The sequence below is a fragment of the Microchirus variegatus genome (assembly GCF_963457635.1).
Source record: "Microchirus variegatus genome assembly, chromosome: 5".
NCBI classification, from domain to species: Eukaryota; Metazoa; Chordata; class Actinopteri; order Pleuronectiformes; family Soleidae; genus Microchirus; species Microchirus variegatus.
Window position 1 is genome coordinate 18,163,151 of NC_139806.1, and position 18,605 is coordinate 18,181,755.

Consider the following 18,605-nt stretch of genomic DNA (forward strand, 5'->3'; position numbering starts at 1 on the left):
TAGTGGATGTTCAGCCGTGCCTTTCTTATTTTGAGAGGGTTATTCATGCTTTAGTTTCTACTGGATAGAGGATTATTGCAGGGCCACACAGTTGGTGTCGTGGTTAGCGCTCTTGCCTTTGCAGCAAGTCAACCCAGGGTTCATGACCCGGTCAGATCAAGGGCCTTTCTACATGGAGTTTGAGTGTTCTCCTCATGTGTGCGTGGGTTTTCTCCAGGTTCTCCAGTTTCCTCACACAGTCCAAAAACATGCAACAGGGATTAGGAAAATTGGACACTCTAAATTGACCGTGAGTGTGAGAGTTGATGGTTTGTCTCTACATGTGTCCCTGTGATGGACTGGTGATCTGTCCAGGGTGTACTCCGCCTCATGCCCTATGTCAGCTGAGATTGGCACAGCGCCCCCTGGATAAAGTGGTAGAAGGTAGATGGATTATTGTAATGCCTTCTGTGTTGGTGTGTAAGGGAGTTAGGCAGCCAATCAGGGTGTTTGTTGTCGAACCTGTAAGAGGGACCCGGAACTTAACGGATTATAAGGCTAACAGGTGTTAGCCAGGCTGCCCTCTCTTCTGGCTGGAACACACAAGAGAGAGCATATAACACCTGTGGTGGCATCTCTGCACTGGCTCCCAATCCATTTTAGAATTCATTTTAAAACTCTGCTTTTTTACTTATAAAGCCTTGAATGGTCTTGCCCCATCTTACCTCGGTGACATTTAACATCCTTATCCACTGTCACGATCATCGAGGTCTGCAGAAAGATCTCTTTCTGTGGTACCTACAGTCAGAGCAAGACCAAACTGAAGGGAAAATGCACCAAGAACAAGCAGGAAATGAAGACAGTTGCAGAGCATCACCAGGGATGAAACCCAGCGTCTTGGTGATGTGTATGCCTTTCTGACTTCAGGCTGTAAGTGACTGCAAAGGATTTGCAACCAAGTATTAAACAATGAAAGTTTGATTTATGATTGTTTAGTTTGTCCAATTACTTTTGGTCCCCTAAAAAGTGGGAGGCACATATAGAAATTGTTGCAATTCCTACACCGTTCACCTGATTTGGATGTATACTCAACAAAAATATAAACGCACAAACTTGAAATGGTGAACAACAATAGAATGTCATGACATTTGCTCAGATTCTTGATGCATTTGTTTAAGAAATGATTTGTTTTGCTCAAACCCAGTAGTCCAGTGTCACTTGGCCTCTCCTATTGACTACAATCTCAGATTGAGTATTTCAACTCACGAGAGTCATGGAGAATGGCAGAGTGGTGGTCAATATGCGTGACCAGTACACAGACACTCCTTATGGTCTGGTCAAAAAAAGGGCACACCAAAATGTGGACTTTTGTCACTTGTCAATATGCCACAGATGTCACCAATCATGAGGGAGTGTGCCATTGGCATGCCGAGTGCTGGGTTGAGCGTTACAGCTGTGGCAACACAACTGAATGGGCCGTATTCACCAGACATGTCACCTATCGAACACCTTTGGGATGTTCTGGATAGGCGTGTCCGCCAGCAGGTTCCAGTTCCAGTTCACCAGAACGGCCGCCAACTTCAAGTGACTCTGCAGGAGGAATGGGACAACATCCCCCAGACCACGATCGACAACCTGGTGATGTCCATGCGTCGCCGGTGTACCGCTCTGCGTGAGGCTAATGGTGGACACACACGTTATTGAAGTTTGTGAATTTGGATCATCAACCAACCATTGTGTTCTTCCTGCCATTACTTGTAGTGGTGTATAGAGCCAAAAAGAAGATGATTGTGTCGATGTCCCAATATTTATGGACCTGACTGTATGTCGAGATTAAAACACTGTGCTGTGATGGCTCCTAAATTGTGAAACAAACTGCTTACTTCTTCTCCTTGGTGTTCCCTGACCATGTACGAGAACAGTTTTGTCTGTATTGGTTTTACATTCTGCTTTGAGTGTTTCCTTTATTTTTTATACTGCATTTAGTTTACATTGTTTCAGAATATCCTGTTTGTTTTCTGTCTGTTGTTACACAGGGAACTTCTTACTTTGTTACTGGTGATTACCCACTATTTGACTGCATTTTTAACAATTCGTTTAACATTGAACATAAACAATGGCACGAGACAGTTAAATATTAATTGGCACTTGGATGTATGACAGAACTCAGTCAGTTCAGTAGATAGAATTTTGGCAAGACAGTCTCCCTCTTCTTTTGTTTGCAGCATGGTGTTCAAGTAAAAGCGTCCCTAAGGGAACAGGGACTTATTTATGGTTCTGGGGAAGACCAAGTGGGGAGATAGGAGAGGGGAAATTGTGGTAGATGGATATGATTTTTGTAATCTTAATGGTGATTGTGAATTTTTGTTTTTTAATAAAGAATTTAAAACACACTATTAGAAATTTGTTAAAACATGTTAAAACAATATTAAGTAAAAAAAATATATGTTTTTTTATAGTAATGATGTTGTTGGGTCACCTGCAAATGGTAGAACCAGAGGTGACAATCAGGGACACAGTATAAAAAGGAGCCATTTTAGATCAGTCTGTTTGGCTGGTCAGTGCTGGGGGTTGTTGTTCATGTGTGTGTGTGTTTTTCAGCTGGGATTGTTTTGGGATGCGTGTCTGTTTTGATCACTGTCTGTCATTTTCACTGTAACACCCAACCACTTCTTTCTAACAGTGCTAAAGAAATAAATGTGGTTTGGATTTAAATCCTGCTGTTGGGCAATAGAACATTTGCATAGGCAGTGATCATAAGAGTCAGTCCTGTCATTATCTTTTGAAGACACAGCATAAGAACTTCTATCTATCTAAGACACGTGTCAAACTCGAGGCCCGGGGGCCAGATGTGGCCCGCCACGTCATTTAATGTGGCCCGCGAGTGATTAATTGGTCTTTAAAAATCTGTGTTAAAATAGGTCTATGCTGCTTTTAAGGCATGCGTTGACCATAAACTACATTTCCCATCATGCATGGCGATTGCGTTACCCGCAAAGTGACGGAATCCCGCCACTAGATCGCAGTGTATCATTGTATATGTATCACGCGACGAGTGAAATTGAGATTGAGACTGTGATCGCAGCAGAATGTGTTCACAAAAGCCACAACCAAAAAACGATGAGGCAGTGAAAGCTAATTTATTGTGGCTGAAGAAATCACCCGTGCTTCAAAGTCTTTTTCTGAGGGTGTGTATTTGAAGCAGTGCATGCTGAAGGTGTGTGTGAGCAGGTCTGACCCGAGTAGATACTCTTAAAACTGTTAGTTTGTCAAGAAACACCATCGAGGACCAGGTTACACCTAAAGGCATAATATTTGTAACTTGAACTTGAAAGTAATTAATACAGAAAGTTATTTAGCAATATGTTACGGCGTAGTTACCTTTATTTTACATTATATTCTTTTACATTTAGTTACATTTATTCTGTATGACAGTTGCATCTGGCCCTTTGAGGGTAACCATTATGCTGATGTGGCCCTCAGTGAAAATGAGTCTGACACCCTTGATCTAAGAGATTATGTAGATACTTATATAAATAAAGGCAAATGCTTCATTCTGTACTGAGACGATTGCTGCAGTTATTAATAGTGGGTTTAATTGAATAATCTAATTTTGTACTTTTTTCCTTCATTTTTTTTTTTTTACTGTTGCCTGGCTCTTCTACTTGAGTCTTTTGTCTAATTAAGACCCATATGTCATGTTGAGGCTTTCCACCACTAAACAGATTCATCTAATTAACATGTAAGCTGCACAATTTAGCTGAGTGTGAATAATATGGACTGCGACTCCGGGAAGAAACACAATACCTCATGCGAACAATGTTGCGAGTAATTTCAGCCGCTGCATAGTTAATGTGTGAGGAGTTTAAAGGCACAGTACACGCTGCCATGTGGTGCTTCAGGGAGTAGGCATTGTGGCAACAGAAGAACCACATGTATCATGTGTATTTGTATCTGCCATGAATATTTAGTCACTGCCATGTAGTTAGAGGAATCCCATATTATGGATTTAAATGATTTAAAGGAGCCATATGTAAGAATGTGGCCAAAAACAGTTACTACATTCAAATTCAAAATACAGAGGTCTTTTAGGTTTCGTTTTCTGACGCAACTGGCAACCCGTGGTTGCTCGGCAGCTGAGACTCTACTGACTGCAATGATTGGGTAGACGGCGGTAGGTGGCGCCACATGCCAAAACATGATTTCAAAACATAAACATGATTTGCAGTCTGCAAAATATTTTTTTTAATGCAAATATTTTGTCTGTACTGTTGTTGTTGGTGAGTTCAGTTTGTTATATGAACATTATTCCTGAGTCTCTGTGACATATTAGGACGATTTTATGGCAAGTTGCTTTAGATTTATTACATAATGCACCTTTAAATAACAAAAATGTAGCCATGATTTGAAGTGTGATTCGACTGTAATGAAGCATACAATGCCGTTCTTCTGTAAGAGCCAGTTAAACATTGGAAGTGTAAAGTTTAAATAATCTATCATTACTTTTGGCAGTTTCTGGAAAAGGACCAATCTGACGTTTGGTCCTAATGAGCATGGGGGGGGGGGGTTGTGCAATGGGAAGCCTGATACTTCACACCAAATATGAGTGAAGGGGACATATGACAACATGCATACATGACAGCATCTGCCATGCACCACATCAAGGCTCGACGAGGCTCCTGTCACAGCTTGTCACATCACTTCGCTTTAACGACGCCTCCGCCGCTGCTTTCACAGCTTAATTCAAGTGTTTTCAGGTGTTTTGTTACACATGTGACACACACACAGTGTCTGCCTCCACTGAAATTAGCCTCCATCCCCTCTGTAAACATCAGACCCACCAACTGCTGTTGGCGTTCCACTCCGATGAGAGGTAAAAGTGTGACACCTAGTGTCCCAAGGCGTAATTGCACCCCTTGTGTTCAGAGGACATAATTCTGAGGAGGAGAAGAGTTTGCATTATGCTAATAAAGACACATGCATCATTTGTTACACAATTGCACTCTCTTTTCACGAATATATCACAATAATTCCTTTGAGGCCCATTTTATCCAGCACATCTACTGTCAGTGATACAACTCTGCATATACATATATATATACATGACCTGGTTTGTGCTTTCCCAAGATACACTATGAGGAACTTACTTTGTCATCTGCCTTGATTGCAACTAAAATATCTCGCACATGCCACTTAAAATCATAAATCCTGAGGCCAAGTCAACAGGGGGTTAAGAAGTTTTCTGTGCCCCACGTTCTTGGCAGCTGAGGGCACCGAGCACTCCATTTTGAGATTTTCAGATGGAGCCAAGTGTCCTCAGACACTCTGGTGGAGGGTGAAAACACCCTATCTGAAGAGATTGTTCTCACAGTATGCCGAAAACTAATTACAAGCAATAAATTAATTTCACGCTACTGCTTTAGAATTAATTGCATCTTTACAGAAGTGACTGGAAATGATGGCTCAAGCAGCTCCGATAAGGGTGGACACACTAAGTGGTCTATTGAATTATGTGGCTTATCAGTTCCATTGCTTTTTTTTGTTGTTGCAGGGATGCACTCGATAATCCCTTAAGAAATTATCTCAAAATTCTCGTTTGTTGTGGTTTTAATTGCTGCTAAGGTATTTTTGTCATGCAGCTCCCTTGGCGCGCGCCATATGTTAGGACAGCTGAGTGTGTTGTTTTGCGAGGTAGGCCTTCGCATGAGGGGCTTCTTCTATCTGTGTGTTTATAGACGTGGATATGTGTGAAAACATAAATTCACGTCAGAGGAGGACCAAAGTCTAATTAGGGGTTTCGTCGCTCACAATCTGCCACCGTCACGTCAAAAACCCTTCTGGCAACCTACTTCTTCGTTCTCGGTTTGAACTTCCTTGATACATTTCACACTCGGTGAATGACAAGCGTCTGTAAATAAACTGCATATCAGCTGCTTTCTGCTGTCAGAGTAACACTGAGTCATTGTTCCATAAATGTGCAGCATGTTCAATGTCTGGCTCTGGCTTCAAGTAGAATTTGAGTATTTGTTTGAGTATAAAAGTCAATGAGATAATGTGTTTTTTGTTATATTAAAAACATACAAAGAAAAAAAAATGGTTTATCAGTGCAGTGATTAAAAAAAAATCTTTCTACTCTAATTTGTTGTGCGTCTATTATCACAAGGTGGCAGCAGCAGCAAGCATTTAGTTAGTGGTCTGCGCTTGTGTTTGCAGAAGTGATGACATTTAAGAGGTTCCTTGAAGGCATCGTGAAGTTGCACCATGCAGCTCAACACTGTAGATCAGAGGTCTCAAACTTGCGGCCCGTGGGCTACATGTGGCCCCCCCTATCAATTTCATTCGGCCCGCCACTCATGGCATGTTTCCACCAAGTGGAACTGGTTGGTATTTTTTGTGTTTCCATTAGGAATAGTACCAAATAATCATCCGTACCCTTCCTTTGGGATACCAGAGTAATGGTACAATACGGTACGAGTGGAACTAGGTCCACGACAGTCGGCTGATTGGGCGACAGAAAAGCATCACTCCTTTGGGACCAGTGTTTCTTCAACGCCTGCAGTCTATTCTCATACAAACAGCCACAAACCGAGCAGGAAAAAGAGCTGCTGTTGTCAACGTCACCCCCAAACCATATCATACTGTACCATGATGGAAACATGGCTTCAAGATCAAGTTGAGATATGTATTATTATGAGTTATTTCTGTGAGTGTGTTTTTTAATTAATACATTCATTTTTCATCATTAATATGTTCATATTGTGAACTATTTATCGCCCCATGTCGAAACGGCATGTTTTATTTTTTTAATTTTTATTGCAGTACCTGTTTTAAACTCTAGTGGCACATCTTACATATATAGCCTATTTAAATCACCCAGAAATAAGTGATTCGTCTTTTTAATTTGCTTAGGGATTTGAATCATTGCAGCATTCTATGAAACCAGTCATACACAGAAGCTATTATTTCTGCACAGGGTAGTTACTAAAAACCCAGGAAAAGACTGTGTATTGGTGATATTGTTAGTAGAGCTGCTGAGAGTTTTGTCATTTAGACATTCGGGTTAAGTGCTTATTTTCATTATTTTGAGTTATATGACTTTTCAGGATTCTCCTAATTGGCCTCAGTGGGATTTCGAGCAAAAGCTCTTGATGTTCACATCTCGTCTTCATCCCCCCTGCACTCGTATCATTGTCATCTGTGCAGATAATATTGTTGTAGTTTTAGCAAGATTCCGGTGTTTCATCATAGCACGGGAGCGGTTCTATTCCAAGATTTAATTTCCCCCTCTCTTTTTTTTCCCTTTCTTTTCTGCTCTCCGCTGTCATCTTTGATCCTCTTCACCACAATCACATGACAGATGGTCCCCTCTGGACCCTGTAATTGTACTTCCAGCTTCAGATTCATAATTCATCACACTTGGTGCATGCTTTGCGTGCCATCATCAAAGATTTGCGAATTGTTTGCAAGTGCAAATATTTTTCTGTGAAATAATAATCAATGAAAATAAGATCAAGAACTGGAGGATTCCGTTTTTTGTTTTTCCAATTCCATTTGTCTTACTCTATTAATTACTATTAGGGTTGTGTGTTTATTTGTTACTAGCACTAAAACATGTTGTCAATAAGTAATTATCAGTTACATTGTGTGGACCCTGCAGTAACTTCTTTTCTTTTACTAAAATTAAATAATAATTTAAAAAATAATAATTATTATTATTATTATTATTGTTATGGTAAAGGTTATATGGCAATTGGTACTGTTTGAAAAATAAGAAATCAGAGAAACAAGTGGAGATAAATATGAGTTAGGAGGTGAGGAGTTTGTAAAGTGTAAAAATGTGCCCTTCACATTGTGCAAGCTTAGAATGCCACACCTTGTAAATCATTTACCTCAGTGCACACAAAGACTGAGCACAACAACTGTTTCTGCTCAACTCTTCTGTCCAAGCACAATAACGTTTACTACATATCTCATTCAAAGTTACCTTTTCATGTATATAGTTTAGAGAAAATTAAATAACATGCAGCGAACTTCACCAAATACACACATTCTTTAATGACAATGCTTTACATATTTCAAACAGCTGAGAACACGAGTGCGAACGTCACATCAGGTTCAGGAGGCCTTTTGTCTGAACTGGTTAATTATCCATCTGAGTCAAATTCAGACAGTCACAGTTGCAATGTCAGGATCTCACTCCTCCCGTTCACACCCTTCTGCTGACTTGTGTTGGATTACTGTCAGAATGTGGCAATAACCCCCATGACAGCAGAGTACGAGACAACGCCCAGTTGACTGCCGCCGCGAGCTGTGCTGGAATGTGTTTGCACAGATATTTCCTAAATGTTTGCGTAAAAAGCAGAAGGAGTCAGTCGACATTACTGTGTTTTCAAGAAGAAATGAGTTTGAAATGAATTATTTTCTTCTCAAATGTAAAAAAAGAAAAAAAAGGTGCATTGTCTTCTCTTATCTAGGCGTTTGTTTTTTAAAAAATATATCAAAACTTTGTGAGTGAGCAACATAAACAAAACATCTAAACCTTTACTCTGAGCACAAATAATCATTAATAACCAAAATACCCAAATTTGTTACTAACTGATAGAAAACCCCGCAGCCCCTCCACTGCATTTATCAATACAACCTTCATAAACTCCAAGACTTAAAACACAAGCATTGTGTTAATAAACCACATTAAATGACATGTAGAGTATGTACATCTCAATTTTCAGTGCAAAAGACTTTTCACCACAAAAAAAAGAAGAAGAAGAAGAAGAAAAAGAAAACAGCGAAGAAGAAGAAAAATCTGAGAATATGAAGCAATAGTAGAACAGTGTCTGCACACACTGAAGCCGCCAGCTTGTTCTTTTTTACTCATTCATGTTCAGGGGCGTATCAAATGTTCAGATCCCAGGCCTTGCCACGTGCTGGACAGCGGAGAGCAAGCATTATCTCAGAGTTGCAGTGTTCATGTCTTTTTGCAGACGCCTGCAAGGGTTTTGAACTTTGGTCCGAGTGTGTTAAGGAAGTCGAGGTTCTCGCTGTCGCCAAAGTCACTGCAGCATCCGACAGAGCCAGCAGCAGAGCCCGCCCCCTCGAACCCGTAGGAGTGGACGATGTCGTCCGCATAGCGTCCGTCCTCCTCTGTCCCCATGTAGCCCAACTTCTGCAAGACGACATGGAAGGGAAGCGTGTTATTACTCTGAGCAAACGAAGGCCGGCTGATGCGAAGGCAGATACGGCGGCAGGTGATAATGCGAGGCTGCTCAGGATATGACTGACAGTCAGATATTAACACAGCGAACAAACAATTCGCCAATGAAATTACAGAAATACGGTTTCGCACCGAGAAATTGAGAATTATTAAAGTTTACAAAGGATACTATCACAGCTTAGAGAACAAGATTATGTTACACATGAGAGTCACCTAAGCTCTTACAGATAACGAAGAAGTTATTAAAGCTCAGAGGTGCATGCAGCTGAGCACATTTAATTCTCTCACTCTCTCTCACACCCTTTCATAAGACTTTTGATGCACCATAAAAAGGGGGTGGGGGGAAAGTATGAAGAATCTATAAATGTAATTTTTCTTAATTTAACCAATTTTAAACAGAATTTTCTCTGGCAGGATTGTGACATTTCGGCTACCTTGGTGAACAGAAGCTGTGATTAAAAACAGTTGCTCATTCAGCTAAAAGAGTATTGAGTGGAAGCTCTGTTTATCAGTGTAATCTGAAGATTTTGAAAAGACATTTTTCACTTTTCAGTCAATTTGAAGGCTCACATGCTGTGTCAACTTATTATTAGCAGGGGTAGCTAAATGTAACAGTTAACTTGCAAAGAAACGTGATGCGATGTGGATTAAATTTGGGAATATTACTCATGGCCTAGTGTCTCAAGAAATGTATCATTCATTTCTGGAAGGAAGGAAGAAAATAAAATATTGTATGGCAACACGTGTTGCATCATGACATCATGAGCATATAAGCCCCAATCCTATCTATAAATATGCAAAAGATGAACTTGATTTTAGCAATAAAACAACATTACCTGCTCCAGATAGCGACCATTTGTCAGCCAGGTGTGAAGAAGAGATGAATCCTGGGTGACGCTCCTGCCCTCGTAGTTCATGCCGTTAGTAATACCCTGGCCGAACTGACCTCTGAATTGACCATACTGATCGTACTGGCTGGAGGTGAAGTCTTGAATGTCGCTGGTCTTGTACCTCCAGCTGTCTTGTAGGGTTTGGCCACCAAGTGTGCCCATACCGTTTAAGTCCTGGTATCCGGCATTGCCAAAATCTTTAACTGAGCCCTTTGTTATATCATCTATGCCAGAAGTGGGGACTATGAGGAGACTAGCATCCTGGACAAGGAGAGGAGACAGAAAAAAATGTTACATCACTGAAGAATAGTGATAGTGGAAATGGTTGGGATAAAAAATAAGGATTACTTATACTTAGTATTGAGTTTAATTATTGTGTCCTTACCACTTCATCCCCTTTGCCCTCAGTGTTTGATTTGAGCAAGATTCCACCACCGTCTGTTATGTCGTCTAGTTGCCGGTTGTCTCTCTTAGTCACACAGAAAATGCCGAGGAGTAAACCTGATATTTCAAAGCAAGAACATGAAAAATGCATGTGGATTACTTATAGAAAATGTTTAATGGGTGACGGGCATCACAAGAGCAAGCATGGTGGCATTGTAGTGAGCAATGTACGATGTATAATTCAGTAACAACTGAATTTTACATTTTCTATCACACTCCCTGCACGTTTACACATGGATGCACATAGAACCCGTTTCATTATCTACACAGTGCAGCCCAGACCATTCTGCTGGCAGGAGTGTAGCCATGGTGTACTCACATAACAGCAGGAGGAGGAGCAGAGGTAACAGCATAGTCAGTACACCCAGTCCCTTCAGCGTCGAAGATCGATCTTTCGCCAAGCAGACTCCACCCCTGCACTCACAGATGCGTACCGTCACTGTCTGTGTATTGCCGAAACTCTGCAGATCAGTGACATGGATTGGAACCTTGTAGATCCCTGTTGGAAGCTCTTTGATATGCTTCAATTCACCTGTCGTGGCTTGGGAGGAAATGTGTAAAAAGAAAATTTTCACTTTACAAAACTTTAACAAAAAAAAAAAAACAAGGTCTTTCAATGTGATAAGATTGTATTAACTAAACTGTCAGACTGTGTACACAGAATTTATAATGGATTTTATTTCAGAGGGCTGTATCAACAAGTTACTTTGGTGCAGGATATTTGACTATGACTATGTGGTGTTACTTTAAATTAAGTGATATGAATTCTTTTTTTTGTCGGAATTAGCCTGAAACTTGTATTTGCAGTTGAGCTCTAAATAATCAGCTCAATATCTGCTTCTGTCTCCTCCTAATTATGTTTTTATGAGTTACTGTAAAAGAAAAAAAAGGGTATTTATTCAAACTGTTGCATTAACTAATCCCTCTGTCTGACACAGATAAATATAAAAAGTAAAAATGCAACCACATACCATTAAATCTCGTCACCGACCATTTGCCATCATGGTCAGCTGGCAAAGAAAAGGTGAAAGGGGAAGAAAGTGGAGACTCGTCTTTGTCCACAGCCTCAACCATCACAGAGCCAAACTCTCCTTGCTTTTCGCATATCACCAGTTCACCGGTGGGGAGCAGTGGCACATTGTCGTTGACGTCCTCCACCTGAATTATGACTGTTCCTGTGCCTGATTTTAAGCCTGGAATACAATAAAATTGGCATTAAATTTGTGTTCATGTACGGCAGACATGATGAAATAATTTGGTTGCATTCCAACTCCAATTTCCCACAAGCATTTGGTTTAGAGCCCTCTTTCCAGGTTATAGCAGATAGCGCTGAGTCATCATAAAAAAGACTCGTCACATCACCTCTTGTAAACAGATGGTTTCAGGTGAGACAGAGACAGGGCAAATCGGCCTGTTTTGTTTTGACAGATACTCGGGTAGGGCTGGTGAATAATCATGACATCAAAAGATGTGAGTAACATCTGCTTTTCATTGGAAACGTTGTGCAAAATACATTCCTAAACAATCACTTTCTAGATGACAGCATTATGGATGTTTACTAAACCCATACTAGACAGAGTTTACAAAACAAAAAGCGAATAGATGTTCAGGTAGTGGCGTGGCATTGACGGCCGTTATGTCTTCAACCATGAAGTGCTGATATTGCTTTTGATATTTTTTTTGTGTCGAGTCCCTGGACAGAAACCTTGTCCAGCTTCAACAAACAACTTACTCGCATCAACAGCCTTCATGGTGATGTTGTAAATTCCATTCTCGACGAAGTGCGACTCTCTGTCAATTGTGTTTGCAACCCTCAGCTCTCCTGTACTTCTGTCGACATTGATCCAGCCCGCTGGGTCTGTGACCTTGTAGTACCTGACGGTGAAAGGGAGTGGAAAAACACAATGTGTTACAAGCACACTATTTAATGTCAGCAGGCGAAGTCTGCCCTCCAGTGTTGCAGAGTTGCATCAGTTGCGGTTATAAGGATTGGGCTGCAATTGTGTTAAGATGTCTTACTTGATGCCATCGCTGCTCTTGGTCTCGGGATCTACAGCTGTGTACTTTCCTATCACTGTGCCATTTGGTGTGTTCTCTTTGACGTTGAAGCGGATGGTGGGAGCTGTGAATTCTGGACCCTCGTCAACGTTGGTGACAGTGACGTCCACGGGGATGGACTGCCATTTTTCCCTGGTGTTGCTCAGTTCTGCTTCGTTGCGTGCCTGAACTTCCAGCTTTACCTTTTGGTTCTGCTCGTAGTTAAAAGGCTGAGGAAAAACATCAAGTTTTTGAATATATGCAGTATATATATGTATATATGCACAGTATGTACTATTTGTAAAGCACAAGTATACGAATGGTCTATTATAATAATAATAATAACAATAATAAAACACCCTTATTATTATTATTATTATTATTATTATTATTATTATTAATAATAATAATAAAGACAAGAAAGAAGCAAGAACCTCTTAATTATCTTCATATTGAAAAGAATGATACAAAAGCTCACTTACCTTTGTAACATATAGAAGACCCTCGTTTGTTTTGGGGTCAGTGTCAATCCTGAAATGTCCATTGTCATTTCCTTTAGTGATGAGGAATTTTGCGATCCAGTTTTTCGTGTTAACCAAATCCTTGTCTTCAACAGGAATTCTGAGGATTAGTTTGTCCTTTTCATTTTCATTGACACTGGCGGCGAACTATAACAAAATAAAATATATATTTGAATTGGACTGCCAAGCTCACAACACCTAATGTTATTTTCAGGAAAAAAATGACTACTTACAGATGATTTTGTGAAAGTTGGCGGGTTGTCATTAATATCACCCAAGGTAATTGTTGCTGTTCCTGTGTTGGAGAGACCATTGGCTCGACCAAGCATATCTTTGATTTGCACTGTCACCAAGTATTTGTCTTTTACCTAAAGATGAACATGGAAAACATGTGAGAAACAAGCATCAAATATCATGCTGAAATGAGAGCCTGACCAAAAACATCCACGAGATAACAAAGATAACAGAACTCACCTCTCTGTCCAGGGTGTTAGTTACTGTTGTGATGACACCAGTTAGTGGGTTAATGGAAAACAGGTCTGTACCAGTCAGCAGAGAATACTTGATCTTGACATGATCACTTCCTTCTTGGTCTTTGTCTGTAGCTTCAACCGTCCCCACCGATGTCCCTGTGGTCAACGACACAATCGTTAAATAATCCTAATCCTCACTGAGGGTCAATCACAGAAGGTTCTCTAATCGATGAGCCTCACCTCCATTGCTGTGCTCGGGCACCGTATATTGCATTGGGGACTTGAATTCCGGAGCATTGTCATTCACATCATCTACGATTATAATGACGTCTACAGGTCTGTCCGTTTCCTGCTGAGTATACTTGTCAAAAACTTTGACTGTCAGCTGTGGGGAGAAAAAAATAGGGTTTTTTAATGAGATACAGAAATACAGATACAGAGGTAGCTATGAAACAAAACACAGGGTAACAGGGTGTATCAGATATGGTGTCCATACCTACTTATTACTTAACAAATACTTTTTCAAGGACTGTACAGAAAAAAAACTCAATGTGTTTTACTCAACTCTGTATCTCCTAAATCTAAGGCTTATATATAACAAATACCCACCCATGGCATGTGTGATGTAAATGAATTGTATATTACCCTGGAAAGGATGAATACATTTAATGGGATTTAATTTCTGATTTGCGGAGAGAAAAAATATGTAAAATACTTTTTCAGTACAGTCATGGAGCCCAGGACCAAACAAAATATGAGTAAATAAAGTCATTATTAGTGACGGCTTTATTTCACACTCACTGTAAAGTTTGGGAACATCTCACGATCGATTGATTTGTGTACTGTTAACATCCCAGAATCTTTGTCAAGGGTGAAATAGCCCACCGGATGCTCGTTGAAACCAGGTCCACTGAATCTATAGTACACATCGTGGCTTGCTGCGGAATCAGACACAATCTGCAACAGAAAGCGCACAAATTAACACAAGTAAACAAACAAACAAAAAATGTAATGGATATCGTGACCAAAATTACAATAAGCGTAAAAAGAAAATATGCTTTAAACTCTCAAAATGGCTATAAAATGCAATTAAATCATTTTATTTTTGAATAAGAAAATTATATTGCAAAGAGGATAGATGTTTTTTATGAAAATCAAAAATAACAAAGATTTAAGTCCTATTGTATCCCAATGCACAATAAAATTGTATATTGTACCAATCCCAAATTGTAGCTACTGCAATCCTGTGTGACCTGTTTAAACCTTAATTACTTGTAAATGAATCATTTGGGAAACAAAATGAGTCACTGGATAAAATCACTTGAAAGTAATGCAGTTAGCAGGTGTGTCAGACAGTGAATGTGAATCACATTGTCTGGTAAAACAGAAACCATACGAGAAGAAGAATGGGAATAAAAGATAGTTTCTGGACTTCCAATGCCAATCTGATGTATGATATATTAGTGTACCAGACTGTTAATATTTACTCGCATTCATCACACTTTCTACTGATTGTATTTTATGTTATTGAACAGTTTCTCCTGTAGGTGGTGCACTACACCTACAATAGCTGGGGAGTCCCTCTGGTTGGGCTATAAATCAGTTAGTAGGGAGATTGCGAGAACATCTTTCATTGGTTATGAAGATTTCTCTTTAGAATGTAACATAATTGGCAATATTGACAAAAGCAAAAAATGTACATTCCTTATAACCAAAGCTATTCTTAACCCTGCTCTATGCTTAATTAAAGCAATTCTATCAAATGTAATTGTCGTGACTAGTATCGCTCAATACTGTGCAATTAAAAATCATATTTAATGATGTTTTGTGCAAACAGAAACTCTTTTCTCTCAGCAGTTTGTTATGTACAGACTTGTCCTGGACAGTTATAACGATGACTTTCTGGTTGGTTACTATCATTATAATCCAAAGATAATCTTTTTAATTTTATGAAAACAAAACCTGAATTCAGATTATTCCATAATGAATCCCTCTTATTATATACAACACAAAAAATAAAAAAAACACCATCTACTTTCTCAACATAGTCGGAGAGTACGGCTCAGAAAAATGATTTGACTTATTATTGTTATTATGTATTTATTAAATGATTAATGTGTCTGTCCTTTGCCGTACAGTACTTCACTTTATATGTATTTCATTGCTTATTTTTCTTTAATCTATACAGCAGCACCACATAGCCACTATATACTTGACCTCTCTCTCTCTCTCTATTTAGTGAAATGCCAGAGTTCCATTATTAATTGCTGAATCTACACCAATAATTCAATCATTTTGTTTGGGGTTTTTTTCCATTCTCTTCTTTTTGCATAAATTTAAAAAGTGCATAAAAATCGGCTGATGAAAACCCATCTGTCATTCATTTAAGCAAACCTCAAAAATGTGTGAGCTCAAGTTTCTGAACTAAGCTCAAGTGATGTGTTTACATCTACTGCACAGATGTGCTCATCAATGTGACAGCGTTTTAATTGCTGGTGGTAGTTTTAGCTGAAGATTTGGGCGCATAAAGCACTGTGATAGGGCTAGAAAGATAGATGGAAAGGCTAAAAACTTTTTTTTTCCACACGGTGTGTCCACATCATGTTAATGAGTGTACCATAAACAAGTCACATTTCAAGATGTTTTCTGTACAGAATGTTTGCAGAAATGTAACTGAAAATGGTCAGAAATACAAGCTGATGAAATCACCTTGAGGTCATGACATGTGCAAGTGCTTGACCTAAATGTTTTTGCACATGTATATGTTGAAAAAATTCCTTTTTTAAGTGACTTTTTATCATTATCTGACCCAGTACTGCGGCTAGTGACCAAGGGCATAAATCCTGGGGGGCACGTGGGGGTTTCCATGCTCACATTTTGTGTGTTATTGCTGGTTAAACACACAAAAAATGTACACAGGTAGCATATGGACTAATGAGAAACTATTAACGTTTGAACCTGCTGAGAGAAACTGAAAGACACATTTCAAAGGAGAGTAAGGTAGAAAGTGCCCACAACACAGCAAAAGAAAAACAGCCATTGTTGTTATGTCCCAACTAGGAATTACTCTGAAATGTTACTATCCGTGCCCCCACCCCAATGACATGACATCACAGTAGCTTGTGTTCACTTAACCTTTTCAACGTCTTTTGGGAAAGGCCCTATGGAATTCTCTAAGACATTGAAAGGTGGAGGACTCCACCTCCTTTTGAAACGCTTCAGGAAGCCCTGGGGTTTGCTCTTCTACAGGCAAACAAACAGAAAAGGGAAAAGCACATTAACACTGTGAACCAGTTACAATAATACACAATAGCCTCTGTGTATACAAAAGTAGCTTCACGCTGCCGTTTTACCTTTGGCTCCACAAATGTGCTGTGGATAAGGTGAACTTCCATCTCGCTTGGCTGCCCAGTGCCGTCCTGCACCCTCACATAAAATGTCCGCCCGCCGGTTCCCACGTACACTTCAGTCACAGTCACAATTGATCCATTTGCCTTTATTTTGAAATTCTGGTCCGACAAAGTCATTTGTAGTGTTTTTGGGTCGCAGTCGGCGGTTCCAACTAAACACGGGGATAGAAGAGGAGGAATAAACGGGTAAAATAAAAGGAGGAAAATATCATGAAAGAGCTGAAGGTGCGTACTGTAATGAGTATCGAGTGTGTGTGGGGGGGAACGAATAATAGATAATCGTACCTTTTGCGACGACTTGTTCGGGCTGAATTGTTTGTGGCACAGTCATATAGAGAGAGTCCGGGATATAACACGACTCCACACGGAGCAGCATCTGCAGCACACGGTTTGTTAGTTTCAAACGCATTTATTACCGCACTGAAATGTTTATTAACAGCAAAACATACACCTGACCTATAGTGTAGTTGTGCCGTTTGGCTGCATTAGCCCTTAAATAAGTCATTAAGTACAGTCTTGTTTTCGGTACAGTGCTTATAAAAGAAAGTTACCTACCAACACTGAGCAAACGGTGAAAATGAAAACATTCGCCATTTTTGAAAACTTCTCCGTTCTCTCCAGAAAGTCCCGGAGCAGGAAGCCGGACTTGTAGCGAAGGTGAGTCTTCCAGTAATACCAAAAAAAAAGTGATTAATTGTGTGAAGATGAAGCCTACACCTGCATGTGCGCTCTCAGACAACACGACGGTAAGAGACGTTAGCCGCAGCAGTGACTCATTGGACGGACACACCTTTAACTGCCCCACCCTGACTGTCACTGCCCAAGGAGAGGCACCTTAGCCTGGCTGCTGAGTGCTCAGTGTTGAGCTGCTGCTCCCCTTCTGAACACGTCAAATCCTGTCAAGTTTGCATTTATATGTCTTGGTCCGTATTGTTTCTGCCAGCAGGAGGCAGCCTTGGCTAAGGGTTTTGCAGGAAAGGGCAATTTTGGAAGTCAATTCAAGAGTGGCAAGACACCAAAACAAGCACAATGACACCTGTCATTGATGAGTTAGCGTTGTACTATATAAGATACAATATGCCTCTAAATGATTATACTTCAAACTACTGACTGCTGTCTGCATTTGAAACGCAGCAGGTGCTTCTGGAGTCAGGAGGTTATACTTGTTGGAGTCAGTCAGTCTTCAGTATAGTAGTAGTAGCAGTAGCAGGGGTGTACAATTAATTCTGATTTAATCCAATATCCAAATCAAAGGACGTTGCAGTTATTTGTTAAATGAATTTATTTAAAAAAATATTCTTGAAAAAAAACAAGATGGGGAAAGAAAGATTAGTCAAACATATTGCAATAATAAAACATCTGTCAATTTGTTTATGACGGTTCTCAGTAATTAGCTGGATGTTTATTAGTAATGTTGAAGACGTTGCACCTCAAGGCTTGTTCAGTTCTGGTGTAACAATCCAGGTATTTACTGTATTTGGCTTCTGTGCTGACTACTGAAAATATCTGTCAAAGCAATTGCAATATATATATAATTTGTTTTGACCATACAGTATCACGCAGCGCAGCTCTAAGTAGTAGTAATGGTAGTATTTGTGGTCAACAAGTTTAGGTGTCAAATAAATAAAAAAGAAATTAAA

At 39.8% G+C, this 18,605-nt stretch overlaps 1 protein-coding gene across 1 annotated transcript; it reads right to left on the bottom strand.

Moving 5' to 3' along the window:
* Positions 1-8,010: 8,010 nt before the first annotated feature.
* dsc2l (desmocollin 2 like) lies at positions 8,011-17,681 on the bottom strand. Its single transcript, XM_083889268.1, has 16 exons — positions 17,521-17,681; positions 17,251-17,341; positions 16,909-17,117; positions 16,691-16,798; positions 14,357-14,512; positions 13,796-13,940; positions 13,557-13,711; positions 13,316-13,450; positions 13,044-13,229; positions 12,544-12,791; positions 12,257-12,399; positions 11,496-11,717; positions 10,844-11,065; positions 10,466-10,581; positions 10,027-10,341; positions 8,011-9,142 (listed from the first exon to the last, which is right to left on the bottom strand). Exons 1-16 carry the CDS (start codon positions 17,557-17,559, stop codon positions 8,945-8,947), a joined length of 2,688 nt encoding a protein of 895 aa, XP_083745394.1. The 5' UTR covers positions 17,560-17,681; the 3' UTR covers positions 8,011-8,944.
* Between the last annotated feature and the right edge of the window lie 924 nt (positions 17,682-18,605).